This window comes from Perca fluviatilis, chromosome 2 (genome assembly GCF_010015445.1).
Source record: "Perca fluviatilis chromosome 2, GENO_Pfluv_1.0, whole genome shotgun sequence".
NCBI classification, from domain to species: domain Eukaryota; kingdom Metazoa; phylum Chordata; class Actinopteri; order Perciformes; family Percidae; genus Perca; species Perca fluviatilis.
This window is the reverse complement of record NC_053113.1, coordinates 18,028,767-18,051,118: the sequence shown is the minus strand read 5'-3', so window position 1 is coordinate 18,051,118 and position 22,352 is coordinate 18,028,767. Positions and strand designations below refer to the sequence as shown.

The window sequence follows — 22,352 nt, the reverse complement described above, 5'->3', positions numbered from 1 at the left end:
TATAATTGCTCGTAAAAAATATAGCAAACATGTTCAAATGGGTTGCTAACAAAAAAAATGTCAACATAATAAATAGTTTTAGAGAATTGCACTCTAAAAACAAATAACTGGTCACATATGTACATATAGTAATGCATTCTATGATAAGACAAATGTTTTTTGTCTCATTGACAATGAGCAGTTATTACTGAATCGTGTTACATATGCAAATCATAGACATGTTTTATGTCTGGATGTATTTCTTAAATAAATAACATCAGACCAGACACCCTCTCTGCAAAACTGCATTCTTATTCATAAAACCTGTTATTTTGTGGTGAATTTTCAGTACCAGTTCTTTTAGCCTAAAATAGTGGGATGACATTTTATTTGAACGCAGTTTTCTGTAATTTGACTAAAATGCTCATTCTTAGTTCTGACTAAAATTATACTAAAATGCCCATAGTTTTCTTTGACTAAGAGAAGACCAAAAATGTGCGTTTCAAAGACGAAACTGTCCATGATTTTTTAAGACGGAACTAAACTGGCCATGGATTTCAAGATAAGACCAAAAAATATATATGGTTTTCGTAGATCAAGATATGACTAAAAATGTCCATGGTTTAAGTCAACAAAAAATTGGCAAAAAATGAATAAGGAGGTTGACAAAATATGACTGAAACTAAAATAGTTGAAAAAAATTAACACTAGTGGATTTCTGTTCCTTTATTTGCTCACAATAAATCTAAAACTATGCACATCATATCTGTGTGTTCAGATTTGACTCAGTTTTGTTTTTTGACGCAAATTGTAGTACATTAATTGCCTGCCCGAGCTGTGTGCAACTATCGACCGTGTTGATAAGCAGAACAAATCTGTGGTCAAAACTACAATAACAGACTTCCTGTTAGTTTAGAGCACCTACAAACATCTGTCCCTTTTACCTCATGCAGTATAGTGTAATCTAAAACAGCTGCTAATTTACATAATAATGCACACAAGCACGCACAAGAGAACTTTGTGTTGCACTTTAGGCATTATCATTCTTCTTTTATCATTATACAGTACAGTATATTCTGTACACATTTAACTGTACATTTCTTGATTTGAAATTAGCAATTGTGCTGTGTCTTTTGTCTGGCAGTGTTTTGCATTGTTAAGGTATCCAAACCATGCTATTTAGTTTAAAAGCCAATAAATTGGTTAGGCCAACACAAGAAATACCAACCAAATGTGCAGTTTCATTCACTTTTATACATTATACTGCAGTTGTCATAAAGACGTGCATGAGAAGGGAGTCATTGTATCCTTGATTCTGCTCCTTCCAGCCTGATAATACATGTTTATATATAGCCAACAGTATATAATCAACTATGTCTCATTGTGTAAGGCTGGAGCCCAGAGAGATAACTAAACAGCTTGATCATTTGTCTATAACATAACGGTCAGGAAACTGCATCAATGTCACGCCATCAAAACCTACCTACCAAACAAAATCAGCATGATTCGATGTATAACTCAATGGTTATAACGCGGTCCTGCTGAAATCCCTACGAGAGTTTACAAGGCCTTTAAGCCAAAGTCCACAACACATTTACTATTCAAGGATAAAATCAGGTGGATGGTTTTAATGTCTGATTCCGTGAAGACGTTTTACATGATATGACCATATAATTGAGAGTTGATCATTTTTAACGAGACATTAGCATTTCAGGACACATTTCTATATACCCTTTATTTGCACTATTACTATTTATGTCCTCCTACTGTAGCTATTGCTATATCAAATTCTTTGAAGCACCTATGACTCACTTTCCCCCGGAGGAATCATTAAAGTTTAATGTAATCTAGTCGTATGTAATCTAAGTGTACATCTGACTGAGGTAGTGCTTGGCCATCAAAATTTATGAGGACTTTCGACCTCAGACTGAAGGAGGACTTTGATAAACTATCAGAGGAAGCAGAAGTCTTCAGGCAAGAAAAGCCAGCCAAGACTCGATTGGGTTGTTGGTTCAAAACCCTGGAGGTTCTTAAAAAACAAATGAAAGAAGTAAAAACCTTCTACATTAAAATCCAATTAAACATTTTGTAATGAACCACATAAATTTTGACGTTGGATTTAATGAGACTTCTAAGTTATAGAGCTGCTTTAGGGCTAAACTATTTTAGAAGAAAACATTTATTAAATTCAGTTAATACATCTGACTCAGATTTCAGTAGACATTACAACTGTCTTATCGTTTTGTCTTATAATTCCAGTTGGATTTAAACGCTACTTGGGTCTTAGTTCTGTTTAGGTCAAAATTGACCGACAAAAGAATTTTCTCCGACACCCTGCACATGTTTAGATATTTCATGTGGTGCATGGCAATCATTAAAGAGCAACTGCAATGTGCTGTCCTGATTATAATATCGCTTTAATTTACTTCATGTGAGAACCTAATCAGCGGCTATGCTTAGTTTAATGAGCAGGTCAGAACCTCAAAAGAAGAGCTAATCTACCAATATGATTGTAAACTTTGCTCTTTTCAACTTGATGAAGTCCACCTGTACATGAGTAGGTTTGAGCTTTGATCAGCAGCATGGCTGATGCCCCTAAATTACTATAAATGGCTACATGTTTTGCACAAACATGTCACCCAAGAATAAAAAAAGGAATTAGGCACAGCTTAAAGTCATGTCGTCAAACATCAGCAGACAAAAAAAAAGTATACATTTTGTATCAGTAGTTGTATTAGGGAGCCCAGCAATGAGGAAATACAGTACTAGCTGTCAACTCTGTCAAGGCAGAACAGTACTGTGTGGCAGAAGCAAAGAAGTAATGGTTTGACATGACTCACATGGGAGGTGGTTAAGTCAAGGTGAAAAAAAAAACAAACAGAGAATACATTTCATTACAGGTGACCTTACACAGTCAGGTGTTATAACAGAGGATGTCGACGCCAGCTTAAGCTAAATTCACAGTACATGACTTTCAAAGTCGCTCAATAGTGTTTTAAGCCCCCAACGTCGACTTCAAGGAAGCGCTGCGACCGTCGACTTCAAGGCACCTAACCCTAACCTTGCCTAATCCTAGTGCCTTCCAGGCAGCGCTGCCTAGAATACAACGTTGGGGGTTTAAAACACCGAACACCTTCAAAGTCATCAGATAACTGTACTGTTCACACTACACAACTTTCTGTCTTGTAATCAGGAGTCTTAAAGTCCTTGTGGTTTTCACACTACTTGACTGACCGGTGACATGGGTTCACACACTACAAGAACTTTCACCAGGAGTAATCCCTGATGAGTACGCGAGAAGTGACAGAACATGATGTAATACCATGCATGAGTTGGTACAGGTGATCCCTCCCCCAGGTTTCCCATCAAACAGTATCTTGCACTCTCATTGGCTGTAGCTCCCCAACAGGTCCATATATTTAGCCTGCTAGATATCTGGAACGCGTCTGCGAGGTATTGCCGAGCCTCTCGGGCCTGCGTCTTTGAACGGTTTACATAAAGCGCTCAAATGCCAATTTGCCTCTGATCTGGGGCTGTTGTCGGGGCAATACAAAAAGTGGAAGAGTGGAAAATCAGGGCTACAGTTGACCACCAGGTTGCTGTATTGTTCTTGAACTACTGAACTGTATAAATTGTTGCGCTCATGCCAATGAAATACCCCAAAAAAAAAAGAGAAAAAAAGATGCACATCACACTGATTTGGTGAACACAATTAGAATTTTAGTAGACTTTGGTAAGTTTGAACTCCAACATTATTCAGATTAAGGCATTACAATTCTTAAGTTAAACAAGTGTTTTTCCCTTGTTAATCAATTAATTACAATAACTTGTTAATAAGGAATGTACAAGACAAAGAGAAGCTTCCCTCTGCTACTTCTCAGATGTTAAGAATATGATACTTGTGACTCTTGAGCAAAATGTTTCAAATACAAAGAACAGGAAACTGATTAAGCCTTAGTGAAAGACCACAGGGAACGATGCAACGTAACCTTGACATTGTGATATTTCTGTATAATTTGTTCAGGTGAATAAATTAATCTTTTATCGCAATTACTGTAGAGCTGTAGACTTGAGGTTATAATTTTAATATTGCAAGACATGAGCTGCTGTACTACTTACCTAGAGCACCTGTTCCTACTGTAACACTTAAGGAGGAAACGTAGTGGCACACCTAGAGCTGCAGGTTTAGTTCAGGTGAGTATTGGCCTTTCATTAAAGCAAGCAGATAACCAATAGATACGGCGCGGTTAGAGTAAGTGGAACTTTATCATATAATTGATCACTACTATACTGATTAGCTATGGGAAATCCTTAACTTGAATTTAATCAGATTTTACTGAAGGACACGTGAACATATTTTATCATCTGTTTAATTCAATTTCTTTCTCATCATAGAATAGAGAGAATATAGGTTGGAAGACTAAAAAGAACATTTTAAATAATGAAAATAATAATGTTTTTCTTTTTTTAACTGTCCATTTCTCATTTTCAGCTAACGAGCTAAATGATTTTTTTCTGTTCAAGTGACCACTGTCCTTATTCCATCATCTGTAACAAGGTAGCTAAGCTAACGTTAGCTCCATAATCAAACACATTTTCCAACTGAATAGTTTTAAGAAGAGAATTCCATAAATGGGTCAAAATGTGCATTCATGGCTACATACATATCATGATAAAATCGTAAGGCTAAAGCGGTTCCTGGTGAAATGCTTTTAGAATGAGGACTAACCAATTTCTTTGGCAAATGAAACGCTAGAAGAGCAGAAAAGAGCCGCTAGCGTAGCCTAAATTCTGGTTCAGCAGCATAGGACTGGCTTCCACACAGTGGAAAAGTATAACAGTTGTTGTGATTTCATGAACGTAGCATGTAACCCCACAAAAGTATGAAATGTTCCTTGGCTTTGAAAAGTAATGCTAGGTTACTGCTGTAGCTACGGAATGACGAGTATCACTTAAAGCAACACTAAAGCACCTTTCCCGCTTTAGTCCCCCTACAGGTTGGAAGCGGAATTGTCCATTACCACTGTCGTAATGTCTCATTGTGTCTCATTTGAACTACAGATTCGCTAGCCGATCTGGCATACTTGCACCAAAATAATGTACCTTAAAATAATGTTTCCAAAATCGTTTCAGTGGTTCATCAACTCGTAACCGGGTGAACGGCACTTTTGCATGCGCTTTGTGGCCCTCTATCGGCTATAACCGCACTATGCAAGTTTGCCAGATCGGGTAGTGGATCTGTAGTTTGAATGAAACATAAGACATTATGACAGCGGTAATGGACAATTCCACTTTCCAATCTGTAGGGGGATCGAAGCGGGAAAAGTGCTTTATTGTTGCTTAATACAGCCCCATGGGTTTTGCAAATGGTCAGTAGGCACAAAAAAAGTAATTTATTAGTGACTTCCATATACAAATGTATGAGCATTAGTCTTCTAAAACTCATCAGTCAAAGCATGGGCAGCACAGCTTAGCACCTACAGTGTACTGCACTTCTTGCCTTTTTATTTTTGTTTAACATATTTTAAAAAAGCTAAATTCTGGTGACTAAGGTGAACAAGAGGCTAAAAAGAAGTGCAAGAGAGAAAACAAAAACAAGAAAGCATAAGTGAGGTATAAGGGAGAAGTGAAGGATACTCAGGTCAAGGGTACCAGTTGTGACGCAGTATCCAGGACATTTATACTCAGTTTAATTTGTCAGTCATCTGGGAGCCCTCTATGCTTGTGTGTGTGTCAGATTTAGAGGACAGTCTATCGCCTGGGGGCCTCAGGGGACCCTCAGGGGCCCTTCTTCTATTCCCACTCCAATTACAGTCCCGCCAGCTCTCTGTCACTCTCTCTCTCTCTCACACACACACACACACACACACACACACACACACACACACACACACACACACACACACACACACACACACACACACACACACACACACACACACACACACACACACACACACACACACACACACACACACACACACACACACACACACACACAGCGAGTACTTATTCAGGCTGTAGGACACACACAAACACCTGTATTAATAAACACATTCCTCACAGAGCTGTTGATGTGGATAATTGCATACCACTAAAAATAGTATTTATCTACACAGCATGTCAAATTAGTTTGCATGTCAACAGGTGCAGTGAACTTTACAACAAGCAACATTTCAGGCTTTTCACTTATAGGACTTAGATATCTGTTCCCTTCCCATTTAAAGCAGCTTCATTTGCTGACCTGCCAACATGGACCTCCTGACGCACCTTCACTTTCAAAAGTTTAGCTGCTGGAAAGAGAGCCTTCCTGAAGTTTTGGCATGAAAAGGAGCAACTAGACAAGATGGCTGCCATGTCGAATAAAAGAACCATTCATTACCATGAAGGAGAGGGAGAGAGCAATCTTCCCTCTGAAAATCACCAGGCTGAATCCAGGAAAACCAAAGGCTGTAATTAGACAGAGCTGTTACAGCTTGTGTGTGGGTCTGTGGGTGTGTGTGTGTGTGTGTGTGTGTGTGTGTGTGTGTGTGTGTGTGTGTGTGTGCGTGTGGGTGAGTTAGAGAGAAAGGACATGAGTCAGTGCATGCCCATGGATAGATGCTGAGAGCAGCTTGATGAGATTTCTGCAGGTGGGTGATTAAAGTTAAATAACTGTGTATATGTGTGTGTTTTTGTCCTTTACTCATCTCACCTCTATGTCACATATAGGATGAGCTGCACTTGCCTTTGGTTAGCCTATACATGCACATGCACATTGCATAAAATGCAAACACGCACACAGAGGTTTGTTGTCACACAGAGGAATGATGCTTAAAGCCATCAGACCATTTCACTAAAGGACAGAAGGAGGATGGGATTGGGACAAACACGCACACGCACACACACACACACACACACACACACACACACACACACACACACACACACACACACACACACACACACACCGGATAGTTTGGTTTCAACAAGAAAAGTTGATTCAGTGAAACTGGCTTCGTAAAGCAATCAATATTGGTTCGTGTCACTTTTTGAGATATGTGACAGACAAGGCTGAAAGAGACGCCCTCTATTGTAGCCTACTGTTCAGAAACAATGACAAAGAGACAGTGAGTCAGTTTCTGCCACTACTGCAGTACATATTGTCACACCATCAGTTCTGTGCTTACATAGCTTTGACACCGGAGCTTCTGGTCAGTGTTGGGTACTCATTTAACTAGGTTTTTAATTACATTTTACAATGCAGGTAGTTTGGCAGTAATTCAACTCAACAATCTGTGGATACTTTTTTTCCAAAGTTATTTGTTTGTTGTACGTCATCCATTTACCGTAACCATTTTTGGTTAAAGAAACAAAAAGGAGGCGTTTAGGTCTTTTTGTTCTTTAATTAATCCAGTTGGGTTTTTATTGGTTTCAGTATTATGCCCCAGTGTGTTAACCTGACCAGCGGCCAGATGGTTTGTTACACAGACCCATTTGAGAAGCCGTCACTGGAAACTGTTGGTAATGGAAAAGGGCAGGGAATTTCAAAAAAATACCTGTCAGGTGATTGGATGAACCACCTGTCTATCACATCTGCCGTCACACACACCTAAACAACGCCCGTAGCTGCCAGTAACTCCTCATCGGACGCTGATTGATTTGGTAAGCAGGTAGTTCAGACCCAAACGCATTTCTTGAAGCCGGACAAGATGGATTCTCATGTGATACATGATCCCACGGTTCTCAAGTGATCAGGTGATTTCACGAGAATCCAGCTGCCATGTAAGGGAACAGATGGGTAGGATTTGAACATATCTGACTTTGGCAACGCTCAGAGGTAGAATTGAAAAATACACTGCCAGACAGGATTATCTAATTTTTCTTCAAACCAAAACATAAAATCACACAACAACAAAAAGTCCATGTAAAGCAGCTTTAAAGTGAGAATGTGTAACCTTTGCTGGGCAGTGGCCACAAGTTACATTACGTCATAATGGTAAATGCTAGTTGACAAAACCGCATTTCATATGAGTGTTATGTTAATGTCAAGTACATGTAGCAGCTATAGTTAAGAAAACCAGATTTCAAAATGTTTTCTCTATCCCTACCAGCAGCTAAACTGCTGTACTTACCAACACACACAAAAGCAACCACATAACCCAGCTCCATTCTATTCTGCACCCACTCACACTTTGCAGGGCTCCTCTTGTGTGCCCCACACACACACACACACACACACACACACACACACACACACACACACACACACACACACACACACACACACACACACACACACACACACAAGAAATAAGTAGATGAGTGGCTGCGAGACTATATAAGAGATAAATATATAGTAAGTGGTGAGCTTCTTTTCCCCTAAGGCCAAAAGTGCAGTGAGTTCCAATACTTTGTATCACAGTGATAGTTGTTTTTTGTACTCCCTGAGATGTGGGGAAGCCACATAGTGATACATTTACCATATATCCAACTTCTACTCATGCCTTTTACCTCAACAACAATGAAATCAAATGAGATCCAAAGATTTTATATGGATGTCTTTTGCTGTGCAATTTACTGACATTCCTAACATTTTTTGACACTAAAATACCATCGGAGGATTGAACAGAGTTGATGTAGCCCTTCAGGTATGTGCTCTTTACATGTACTTTTTACTTTCTCACAACTTTTTGTGCCTCTGCACCTGTCACAAATGAGCTGTGAGATAAACCATGTGGGGTACTCTAGGATAGTTATCTTGCTACATTGAAACCACAGCAAAGTGACGGCTATACACCTGTCTAGCTGTGTGCAAGTCAGTGCTGTAAGATAGAAAAGCTGATCCAATTCTTCGATCTTAGATCTTGTGTGTTGCACCTTAAGCTTTGCTATCCTGTATTTTTTTCTCACTGTTGTTATTACACTGACTCTGCACCATGTCTCCTTGCCTCACCTTTATTGCATTAACCACTTTATTGCTTGTCAACAGCTGCATTGCCCTAAATGGTGTGTAACATGTTCTAAACATCATTACAGGCTACAAACAGACAGTATATCTGCAATCATCAGTTGGCTATTTTTATGTCAATAAATGTATGCTTCACATCTTTAAGAATAGCTACAATTGGTTCCTTTTTACATCTTTCCCTAAAGCACCCCTAACTATGAGGAGAAAGTAAATGGGCTATGATCCAGAGGTATTACTGCAAAAAGACAATTTTTCCTCATTCATAAACAGAACATATCATATAAAAGAAGTGCTATACTTAATAGCATTTTATCAAATCCAAATCTTCTCAAATCCTTTGTTGACTCTAATTAGGGTTGGCTTTAAACATTGGCAAGTAAATCAAGTTAGATATTTCTAACACAAATGAGATGAGCCGCAGAAAATATGATATGCTGATTAAATATGCATCATGAAACACTGAAATTATTTTTCACAAGCTATTTGTTCCAATACCAGAGGGTCTGATGCAGAACTATTGCATATGAAAGATTAAAATATCCATACTTAATTGATGCAGAAAATTAGGCGATTCTCTTGAAATGTACTGTATGTGCGTTGCATGGTTATACCATCCTCATCAAGTCACACTGTCTATAGGCTGCACTAAAATCCTTTCATTTGACCCTGATTAGCAAATAGGAGCAATCATTCACAATGAGTGCAACACTGAGGCATGAAGTTTTGCTCTGTTCCTATATATTTTTTATTTTACATGGATCGCATCAGCTCTATCACTCAGTGATATAGCATCAAAGTGGACCAAAGTTTGAAATGGCCTCCTGGGAACATGACTTTGTAACACAGTGAGGGGGAGATACGCCACTTTCCAGCTGTCTTTTTAACAGGCTCTCCCTTTCTTTGCTAGTGACAAGAGGAGATGGGCTTGGTTCCAATAATTTCCCATTATCCCAGGTCCAGTATTGAATAAAAAGGGCAAAACCCTCCCATTTATAATACTTTCATGTTCAATTTACTCTCTCCTTATGACCTTGCTTTATCTTTAATGCTACTTTTTTTTTCTTTTAAGATTAATTTTTGGGGCATTTTAGGCCTTTAATTCCACAGGACAGATGAAGACATGAAAGGAGAGAGAGGGGGAATGACATGCAGCAAAGGGCCGCAGGTCGGAGTCGAACCCGCAGGATTAAACCTCTATATATGTGCGCCTGCTCTACCAACTGAGCTAACCCGGCCACTCTTTAATGCTACTTTAGGCACCAGCAGCATACTGTGTGGATTTCAAAAACTGAACCAGCACACCTTCTACAGTACATAACGGAAGTGAAGGAAGGGTTGAATAATATAAAATGTATAGGGGTAAAAAAATAAAGAAGGAAAGTAACCAGAGGGAAGATGATGATTAAAGTGAGGCTCAGCGACATTTATTTTCACAATGAGAGCATGGAGAGCATTTTGTATGCATTTACTGACATAAGTTACCCTAAATATCTACTAAAAATCCCCAAATCTTGTCGTAGGTTTTTCTCCTACCTTCATGACAATAAAGAGGACCAGGGTGACGAAGACGTTGACCTGCGGATGTTTCCAGGCTTCAGAGTGTCCGATGTAGTCGAACTCCTCAGCGATGCCCTGTTTCGCCCACGTCCGGTTGTCCAGTAATGTCACCAGAGACTCCTTCTGGGTCAGCTAAAGGCCACAGGAAGTGACATCAATGTATGCAAACGTGGGTGGGCTGTTTTGCAGCATTTTTTTCCCTTCTTTTTCTTATTTTACTAAAGAATTTACATACAATAACTTACTTGTTACAGTATTTTACGATCACTTTGGCGAAGGGCGCAATTTTCAAATGGGTGAGGCAAAGATGTAACCTTTCAAAAGTGTATTTTATGTTCCCTTCACAGGTTGATTTACTCTCTGTGGTGTTTTGTTTTAAGAGTTTTGCAAACGTTTTTTGTAAAATAATGTAATACAACAGGCATTAGAGCTGCCTAATCCCACCATTACCTCAAATTTGTGTCCAAATACTGTATGTTCAGTAAGGTGCTGCTAAATGTTAGTAGACCCTGTACTCCTCTCTATCCAGGAAGCTTGTGTTTAACATGTCCCATTCTCTTTTGTTCTGTGCCTGTGACCGCCTGTTGATATGCATTCATTTTTTGCTACTCTGTAGTGTGACTTGGTGATGTGTTCACCTTATTCTGATCGTAAATTGCATCAGAACATATGCATCTGATGGAACTTGGGAATAAAAATGCTTCAAACAGGTATTGCATGACAGACTGGGTAGATGATGAAAGTGTCTTAAAAGACATCACTGAAGATTTAAGATAGCAGGCAGGGAGTAAAATGACAAATTTATCTGTCGCTGTTTTTAAAAGCTGGGACAGCTGGAGACACTGGTGGTGATAATGTCGCCCATAGCCAGAGAAATGATGACTGTGGAGTATGAGAGCAAGACAGAGGGATTTAAGATACAGAATTTGGAGTCAGTGCTCCCCGGAGTGTGAGTGTGAGTGTGAGTGTGTGTGTGTGTGTGTGCCTGAGGATGCACAGAATATTCCTTTTCCAATTCTGATAATTAATAATTAGACAGATGAAGGGGGTGAAATTGCAGAGAACACACACGCAAACACACACTCTTATGAGTCATCCTAGGAGCTAAAGGATCGTACGCTCATCCACGTCTCCCGTGTACACAGATGATGCACACAAACACACAGAAGCACATTTTAACTTGTGTTGTGAAAATTATAAAAACAATCACAGACATGAAACAATACAATGATCTAAAATGCTTTGATTACATGGCTGCTCTGTAAAGTTGCATAAAGACCACAACCAAAACATTCTATCATGTAGGGAATCTAAATCATTTTGAAGCATAAGTCAAGACATCAAAGGTTAGATGAGTTCATTTGTTGTGTTGAATTCAGAGTTAGAGACATTGTGTTTTGGTGCAATACATGGCAGATATATTATGTCTACAGGCCTATACTGCCACAGGCATCCTTCCACATTATTTTGTATTACAGTTATGGCTGCAGTGCAGCGTGTGTAAAACAAAATAGTATGTGCTGAGTGGGGGTGTAGAACCTACCTTTCCAGCCATAAATTGTCCAAAGCCAGGGGGAAATGTGAGTGTAGAAATAAGTAAAGTGACCAGTGCTGGATACAGCAGACGTCTGAGAAAAAATGAAACAAAATACAATAAATATCATATCTTATGGTTTTATATGAAAAACCAGGGTACCACCAGGTTTCTCCAAGTTAAATTTAATACTTTTTAAGATCATTTTAATACTACTAGAATGAAATGTAATACCAACTTCACTTCAGGATATAATGAAAATCAGCATGATTTTAAGCCCTAAAAAATAATAATTTACCAATTAGTGGAATTTAATAAAAGATTTTATTGTAATAGTCACATTAAAATTTAAATACTGAATAGCTTTGTTAGGTGTGTGTGTGTGTGTGTGTGTGCGCTTGTATGCGTGCGTGCATGTGTGCGTGTGTGGGTACACTAATAACATAAGCCCCTCTCCATGGCCTCACATAATGTTTGGGTCACAAAAGCGTATTTGAACTGAAGCTAATCAGGTAAACAATAATGAAATGCAGTAGATTAGGATCAGAAAGTGCAACAATCCACTCTCGCGGTGAGTCAGTGAGTGTCACTAGAGACAAGAGCCTACAGTCTTCAGAGCTCTGCTCCCTTGGCCGCATTTTGTCTATCCAATATTGCTAGCAGTAGCTGTGGTGCCGGTTTTACCAATGCCTGGAATAAGCTTAACCCACTTGTATTTTGGATTCTGCTGCCACAAACAAATGATACATCTTTCCTGACAACTTCGTACAAGAGCTTGCGCACACTCCACAGGCAAGAGCGTAAAGCAATTCACTGATGTAAACACTACATGTACTGTAATCTAATCCAAGTCCCACCAAACCATGCACCAAACTGAGTAAATTGTAATGTTACACTCAACACATTTTATACATTTGACAGTATTTATTTAATCCTGCGAAAGGACAAAAAAGTAAGACCTTTTTAAATTAAATTAAATACTTCTAAGGCCTTATTTTAAGAATAGTAAATTCAATGCTTTTTAAAATACTTTTACGACCCCATGGGTAAATGTAGTGGAGTAAAAACAGTAACTACAGTTCTTGAGTAAATGTACTTAGTTTCTTTCCACAAGTGGTTAGACTTACTTTTTCATGAGGAATCTGTTGATGGCCTTCTGTTTTCTCATGAACTGGACAATCAGTCGGTTCAGGTAGACAAACAAAGCCCCACCAAATCCATTGGCAATACTGCAGAGAGAGAATACACACACACGCACACACACACGTACACACACACGTACACACACACGTACACACACACGTACACACACACCACAGAAAGAGAGGAGATTTGGAGGCATTTTTCTTCTTGTAATAAAAATGCATTCTAGGTGATGAACAATTTTCTCGCTCAAACCACCTCCGTACAGTAGGTGTTCCCCAGTGCATTTGGGCTCAATAAAAACTACTTTGTATGTAAACGTAATGAGTCTCCACTATACTGGAGGTGGATGTCTGGTGCAAATGTAATGCAGTTGAATCTTTTTTACAGTAGATGCAATCCAAATACTGTATAACATGTGTGTCAAAATCTGAATGGAAGGGAGAAAAAAAGAGAAAGTCTACAAAACATGTCTACAAACAGGATCAGCCGTAGATACAGAAGATGAAGCAACAGAGAAAAACAAAGACATACATTAAAGGAGAAACAGACTAAAGATGAAAAATGAACAGGGAATTAAAACAAAGGGAGAGGGAGAGTGAGATGGAAAGAGCATACAGTCAAATGGGGATGTGTGGGTGAGTCAAAGCAGAAGAAGTGGTTTACATAAGCATGCATTTAAAAGCTCAGTGGGAGTCCTCTTTATGACTGTAAGAGGGAGAGAAGAAGATAGAGGTAGGGGAGAAAGAATAGACTCAGACAGCTATGCAGACAACCTAATGCTTATGAATTTATCTTGCTGCATTATTAATTCCGTCAAATACCTCTGAATAAATAATGGGCAGGATGATGAGGGAGTCTTTGCCCCCGTGTTGCAGCTGAGAAAAACACTGCATATGTGCCTTTTCTGTGTTCTTTGTAATTGTAGCCTTAAAAAGGACCAAATGTACCAAACCCTGTTTTATGTTACGGCAAAGATTAGAATCAGGGTTAGGGTACTGAACGATTTGAGGTCAAGCAAGGTTGGGGCAATAAACATTTATGCATTTGTGCAATAAACCAGATCAAAATAAATATCAGAGCTGTAACTGATGATCGTTGTCAGTACTGACTGACTCAGTTTTTTTGGTTTATCAATTAATTGTTCATCTATAAAATCCCAGAAAATAGTCACATACATAGACAGACTAACACATTGATGGTTTTGGTCTTTTCATGGGATTTGTTGGCACTTACAAAAATATTGAATATTGCCAGTGTTAATGCATAAAAGGTACAATGTGAAGTTTTTAACTACTAAGGGCGCTGTTTTGTTTGTACTGTATCTCATATAGTACTCTATGACCATGTGCAGGAGGACAAATGTGCACACATACAGTAAAAAGGGATGAGATACACATTGCTGCTGATGGTTTCATACTCAACCGATAGAGCATTGTGCCAGCAAAAGGTGAATGAAAAGAAGGTTGTTGGCCAGAGTAAACATGGATATAAACAATGCAGGCTTCTAAATGTTAAAGAAAAATGTACGAATGTTTACGAGGAAGGTAAGGAAACGTGTGTCACACCTCAAGGACACATGCAATGTGTTTTGGTGAGAAAAAAAAAACTGAATGTAAACATAGCTTTGACCAGAGGGCAACTTTAAGTTCAATGCTTTTATAAGCCTTGAAATGAATTAGTTGCAATAATACTGTCAGTGGATGGTCCTCACAAGTTAAGATTTGTTTTCATAGATATATGTATTGACACATACACTCACACTTATATAATCACTGCACTGCATGTATTGGTGTATTTCAGCCACCTCGTGTTCCAGTGATGGTCATTTCTAAGGCCCAAAGGTGTAAACAGTAAGTAGAATAGTGGTGACTCTTCAAAGGTGTGTCCTTGGCAGCATGTAGCACAGAACAAACTCTTTCTGGCCGGGATGTCTGAGACACTGACAGACTTTCCCTGCCTGACAACTATTGGCAGGGGAAGATGGAGAGTACACGGATGCACCGGCACACTGTCTCACATAGCACAGTGTAAAACTGGGGCTAAGCACTCTCCTGCCAGAGAGGCAGTGTTAAGTGTACTGCATATCAGTTCCTCCAGGATTTCGTTCCTTACAACAATTCACGCAAATTCAACAAATCACCGTGAATTCAGTATGACTCACAATTTTGACCAATCACCGCAACTTTACTGCAAATCTGACCAATAACCAGAGTTTCCCGTGACTTCAACCAATCACAGCAGTCCCAAGTGCCAGACTTTGCATCAGTATGTGACGCTGACAGCCACGGACCAAGCAGGATTTTTTGTCTTAAATCCACCAGCCATATTCATGTTATCCCAACATTTGCAGCATCCTGAGCCTTTTTGGTAAGATTACTAGGAAAACTCAGCCCAGAACAGTTTTATTCTCCCGAAAAATAAATTGCCACTTGTTTTTGCAATTTTCACTGTCTCTTGCAACTTCATTGCAACAAAAATACAAACATCGCAACTTTTAATCGCAATTTTTTACAAAATCTGCCGCAAAATCAGCATTTTGGGCCACAATAATCTCAAAAAAAGGCCACGAAATCTGGGAGGTTTTGGTATACAAGTAACTGATTCAGAAGTGGCTGTTAACACCTTTGGAAAAAAAAATAAAAATAAATCAGGCAAAAGAATTTTCTTCTCTTGAGCAGCCTACGCAGTTACACACAGGCATATACTTTCATCTGAGAGAGAGTGAGAGATGGAGAGAGAGCACCCCTCCCTTCTCTCCACCAGCTTCTTTCCAGGAGCCCCTGGTCTCATTCACAGCCCTCAGGCTAAGGCAAGATGATATAAGACATCCCTCAATGCTCTAGCAACTGTTGCCAGCTGAATTATCCATGTTAGGTGACTCACGCAAGCTACGCTGAAGTAATACCTTCACAAGCTACAGTGAGTGCAGCTCCTGAATAATATCTACAGTGTGTACGGAAAGTATTCAGACTCCTTTAAATTTTTCGCTCTGTGTTTCACTGCAGCCATTTGCTAAAATCAAAAAAGTTCATTTTATTTCTCATTAATGTACACGCAGGACCCCATCTTGACAGAAAAAAAAACAGAAATGTAGAAATCTTTGCAAATTTATTAAAAAAGAAAAACTGAAATATCACATGGTCATAAGTATTCAAAGCCTTTGCTCAGTATTGAGTAGAAGCACCCTTTTGAGCTAGTACAGCCATGAGTCTTCTTGGGAATGATGCAACAAGTTTTTCACACCTGGATTTGGGGATCCTCTGCCATTCTTCCTTGCAGATCCTCTCCAGTTCCGTCAGGTTGGATGGTGAACGTTGGTGGACAGCCATTTTCAGGTCTCTCCAGAGATGCTCAATTGGGTTTAGGTCAGGGCTCTGGCTGGGCCAGTCAAGAATGGTCACAGAGTTGTTCCGAAGCCACTCCTTTGTTATTTTAGCTGTGTGCTTAGGGTCATTGTCTTGTTGGAAGGTGAACCTTCGGCCCAGTCTGAGGTCCTGAGCACTCTGGATGAGGTTTTCTTCCAGGATATCTCTGTACTTGGCCGCATTCATCTTTCCTTCAATTGCAACCAGTCGTCCTGTCCCTGCAGCTGAAAAACACCCCCATAGCATGACGCTGCCACCACCATGTTTCACTGTCGGGATTGTATTGGGCAGGTGATGAGCAGTGCCTGGCTTTCTCCACACATACCCCTTAGAATTAACACCAAAAAGTTCAATCTTGGTCTCATCAGACCAGAGAATCTTATTTCTCATAGTCTGGGAGTCCTTCATGTGTTTTTTGGCAAACTCTCTGCGGGCTTTCATATGTCTTGCACCGAGGAGAGGCTTCCGTCGGGCCACTCTGCCATAAAGCCCAGACTGGTGGAGGCTGCAGTGACAGTTGACTTTGTGGAACTTTCTCCCATCTCTCTACTGCATCTCTGGGGCTCAGCCACAGTGATCTTTGGGTTCTTCTTTACCTCTCTCACCAAGGCTTTTCTCCCACAATTGCTCAGTTTGGCTGGACGGCCAGGTCTAGGAAGAGTTCTGGTTGTCCCAAACTTCTTCCATTTAAGGATTATGGAGGCCACTGTGCTCTTAGGAACCTTGAATGCTGCAGAAATTCTTTTGTAACCTTGGCCAGATCTGTGCCTTGCCACAATTCTGTCTCTGAGCTCCTTAGGCAGTTCGTTCGACCTCATGATTCTCATTTGCTCTGACATGCACTGTGAGCTGTAAGGTCTTATATAGACAGGTGTGTGCCTTTCCTAATCAAGTCCAATCAGTTTAATTAAACACAGCAGGACTCCAATGAAGGAGTAGAACCATCTCCAGGAGGATCAGAAGAAATGGACAGCATGTGAGTTAAATATGAGTGTCACAGCAAAGGGTCTGAATACTTATGACCATGTGATATTTCAGTTTTTCTTTTTTAATAAATTTGCAAAAGTTTCTACATTTCTGTTTTTTTCTGTCAAGATGGGGTGCCGAGTTTACATTAATGAGAAATAAAATGAACTTTTTTGATTTTAGCAAATGGCTGCAATGAAACAGAGTGACAAATTTAAAGGGGTCTGAATACTTTGCGTACCCACTGTAAATCTCTGCTGTAGTCAGGGTAAAAATTGGACTACCTGTCAGAACAGCCAGATGTGCCAAAACAGTTTGAATTTATTTGAAGTTTCTGTGGACTTTTATGGCAAACCAAACCTGTGTTTTTACTACAAGTGTGTGGTAACAAATGTTTTTACCACTTTCTAATAGTAATAAGCAAGTATTTTTTTTTTTAAGATAATTTTTTGGGCATTTTAGGCCTTTATTCGATAGGACAGCTTAAAGCCGAGACACACCAACCAGACGGACGACCGTCGACAGAAAAGCCAGTCGGAATGATCAGTCGGGTCCCCAAGGTCCAAAAAACTGCCTCGGGACACACTGAGGCGACACCAACTTGAGAAACGTAATACGTCTCAATAGCAGCAGGCGGCGCTACTCTGTATTGTTGCACAAGAAATGAAAACCGGCAGCTGATTGGACGAACAAGTCACGTGGATTTGTTTTGAAATTCAAAGCCAGACTGTCATGGCGGCTTGTTCAGAATACGATCTCATATTGTACTAAAATAGTTCACTGAAACGCGTTTCTGAAAACATTTTAAGCGAGAAATAGGCCATACAGTTCCTGAATCTGTCTTCATTTCAGATCGACAAAGGTCAGTTTAAAAGATTTTCGTCAGATTTTGAAAGACTCTAGTCACGCTCATTCCGCTCGTCATTTCCGGGTGAGTCCCGACTGCCCTGTCTCCGACTGAACATGTCAGGTCGGCCAAAATGAACGGCGACAGCCCCTCAGGCTGACGATGGCACGGAACACACCGAACAGACTCGAGTCACTGACCTCGCCAGACTGTCCAACGGCCGATTATCGGCTTGGTGTGTCTCGGGCTTTAGACATGAAGGGGGAGAGAGAGAATGAAAGAGAGAGAGGAATGACATGCAGCAAAGGGCCGCAGTTTGGAATTGAACCTGCAGCTCCTGCGGCGAGGACTGAGACTCTGTATATGGGGGCCACCCTCTACCAGGTGAGCTATCTAGGCGCCCATAAGCGAGTATTTATGAAGCTCTTACACATTGTAAATTATTGGTTAAAAATCTTTGATGGTTTTGAATTGATAGCTCACTTTACTTTTTTTAAAATATATTCCCAACCCATTCCCATACAGTATGCATTTGTGAAATCAGAAATTGACCAATCACAAGTCAAGACTCACCCAATGACAGCGAAGGCAGGAAGCTCCTGGAGGTCAAACGGAAAGTCTAGCCGGAAACTGGTTTTAAAAAGGGCTGTGATGGTCTCTGGAGAAAGAAAAAGTAGGTGCTAACTCCTAACCTAACATAGCCAGACCACAGTCTTGTTAACAGAGGGCTGAAGAAAATGTTGTCAAAAACTTGGGCTAACGAGGCACTAGAAACCTGAGGTAGACATTCGATTGGCTGGGAGTTTGCTGCTTCTGAAAACTGAAACTCTGGTTGTTCTGCAGCTTTAGTCAAAAATGAATCTCCATCTTTGCTGCGAGCTATCCTCAGTTTACTGGTTTCATGTATAACCACAGCCCACGTGACTTCGTCACCAACGGGCCATTTTCATAGTAGGACACATCATGCAACTAAAGCTCAGGTGGGATTATAATAATGATGGCTGCATTCCTTTTAGGTGTTTTAGGTCCAGTGCCGGGATATTTTGAATATTGGCCGACTGTCATGATTAACTCATTCAAATGGAATAGAGCCACCATTAATGTTGGTAGTTACAACTTGTCCACCTGTCAAATGAGTTTTGCCTTCATCATTTTCATTTTTATCATGAAGTTGTGAGTTTCACCCATGTAAGTAACCTAAGTAATGGTAGTTTGACAGACTTTGAGTCATTCCCACATACTTCAATCATAATACAGTATTTTGAGCCGAAGTCTGCCTTACCTTCATCTCTGTTCCACACAGCCAGTACTCTGAAGATGAAGGCACTGAAGGTAGCAGCAAAGAAACCTCTCCAATAGTTCCTCACCGCAAAGAATGTGGATGTTACTTCAATACTGAACAACACACCTGGAACACAAACACAAACATTGCTGATTGGTGACAGTTTGACCATTATGTACTCCACACAATAAAGTACTCACAAATGCCTGGGTCATGCATGATTAATAATACAGTACAAAAAGACTTGTGTCATGTAGTGATAATAGTGTTACAAGGTACAAGGCATGTTTATATGCCATTTCAAATATGAATATGCAGGACCTTAGATAAGTAAAAATGACATTTCTGGACATGCATAATCCTTGTAGTGAACGGTTTTACTTGTGTAATGATGACAAAAAAAATATATTTTCTTTTGTTTTAAGAGCCACACAACTGTGTTCACCAACATCATCTTTCAGACATGTTCAGTTGGAGCTTAATTTTATGTATGATTCCAAAATTGCATGGCAACACCAGATATGTACTTTCAGCTGCTTTTCTCCAGGTCAGTATTAGCTGGACATGTCATAGTGACATGGGATGATATCAGATGTACAGACAGAGATATTGCCTTCACTTCAATATCCCCACTGAGTGACATAAAGCTCACTGTGTTATTGTATAATGTGCACTTGATTTATGATGCATGTATTAAAAATCATACACCTCCAGCGTATTGTGTGCCAGACTTACGTTACTATATATTTTTCTCTGAAGACTCACCTCCTATAGGGGCAGCAAAACAGCAGCCCACTCCCACAGCACAGGCCGCTGCCAACATCTCAATGTTTCTCGACTCATTCTAAAACACACACACACACACACACACACACACACACACACACACACACACACACACACACACACACACACACACACACACACACACACACACACACACACACACACACACACAAACAAACACACAAACAAACAAACAAACAAACAAACAAAACAAACAAACAAACACACAAAAACACACACACACACACACACACACACACACACACACACACACACACACACACACACACACACACACACACACACACACACACACACACACACACACACACACACACACACTTCAGTCAGACTTTAAGTAACTAGCTCAAAGTACAACTAAAAAGGTAGAATCTGAACACATAAAAAATAAAATCTAACACATTGAACATACAATAACTATATACCACTGACAAAACGGACTTTGACACCAAGTGGCAGTTAAGAACAGAGCTATTTTATCATGTTCAAAAGGCTGGTGAAGCAAAAAAGATGTTAAACTTCCAACGAAATAAAGAAGTTAAGAAAGTAGTTCAATGCTCCAAAAGCACTAAAATAGCATCTCAAACGGCACAGTCCGTACCAAGACCATCCACATTCCTCTCTAAAAGAGAATAATGATGAGGTTCCATCAGATGAAGAGTTGCAGTGTTACCACAGTAAGACCGATAGGAAAAGAATAAGGGAAAGGACTGAGCTGCATGACTGCAGGGCAGAGGATCACAGTGCAACCTGGCAAGTTGTTTTTTTACATGCCTGATGTTACTTACCTTCATTCCTATTAGACTGGCTTCCTTCAAGCAGCATGGCAGTGATAAAGAGAGGTTAGTGCAGTGTTTCCCCTAGGATTTTTTTCCAGGGAGGTGGGGGGGGGGGAGGGTGGTGGTGGTGACCTCTCCAACTATTTATGAGGGTGTCCAAACACTTAACTGTGTGGTTTAGTGCACACTTTTTTTGAAAGTAAATAAAAACAACATTGATTTACACATCACACAACTATTTAGCAACAGTTGAAAGGTTGCGCGACTTTGGCTACATTGAACATGCATCATATGCGGACCGCAGGTGGGGCGTATGTGCCACGGAATGTACGTTTTAACTGGCTACACCAGCTGCGCACACACATTATAGGATTGTGTGTCACAGGCGAGACAAAGAGCTTTTGTGTTGGTATTGTTGTCGTTTCTTCAGATTTTTGGAGCTGGCACAGCGCTGTGAAAATGTCAATTTACTGTTAACGGTTATCAGAGGACGCAGGTGAGGGAAACCAGAAATAAAAACAGAAACTCTCAAAATGAAACTGCCAATACCCTCATTCAAAGTCATTCAGTCATTTCCTGTAAATCGGTAGTTTAATTTTTAAAGAAATAATGACACTTTATGATCCATTTCTATGTAAAAGGGCCGCACACACCTCGCGTAAAAAATATAAATACGCACCACCACGCGCTGCTCTCATGCCTGGTGAAGCCAGTTTTGATTATAGTGGAAGCGTAGTGTTGGAAAGTCTGCTCCACGTACAATGTAGCCAGCCCGTAACATTCATTAAAATGAATTGAACTTTCAAGGCGAGGAACGAGAAGCGAATTGTGAAAACAGCTTTATCTCTTTATCACATTTTTTTTGTTTGTTTTATATATAGGATAATTATATAATTTTGTCATTCTTTCAGGGGGGTGGGAGGTCGTTACCAAAACAATGGTAGGGGAAACACTGTGTGTGTGACTGGTTTTACAAACTTACAGTGTGGAGCTCTTGATAAGCATGTTTTACAACAGCTCACACACACACACACACACACACACACACACACACACACAAACACACACACACAAAGATGGTCCCAGAAAATTTTAACTGTGTGATCAAGAAGAGACCTATCACAAATACTGTTTACACTG

At 40.0% G+C, this 22,352-nt stretch overlaps 1 protein-coding gene across 8 annotated transcripts in view; it reads right to left on the bottom strand.

Moving 5' to 3' along the window:
* Nucleotides 1-22,352, bottom strand: part of LOC120573397 (chloride channel protein 2-like) — a 173,832-nt gene that overhangs the window by 56,758 nt on the left and 94,722 nt on the right. For all 8 annotated transcript variants that reach the window (XM_039823117.1, XM_039823125.1, XM_039823131.1 and 5 more), the window contains 6 exons: nucleotides 20,392-20,470; nucleotides 19,627-19,752; nucleotides 18,918-19,002; nucleotides 13,148-13,249; nucleotides 12,030-12,114; nucleotides 10,463-10,618 (listed from right to left, as the gene is read on the bottom strand). In XM_039823117.1, coding sequence (XP_039679051.1) covers nucleotides 10,463-10,618; nucleotides 12,030-12,114; nucleotides 13,148-13,249; nucleotides 18,918-19,002; nucleotides 19,627-19,752; nucleotides 20,392-20,470 — 633 coding nt within the window. The remainder of the gene's footprint in view (nucleotides 1-10,462; nucleotides 10,619-12,029; nucleotides 12,115-13,147; nucleotides 13,250-18,917; nucleotides 19,003-19,626; nucleotides 19,753-20,391; nucleotides 20,471-22,352) is intronic.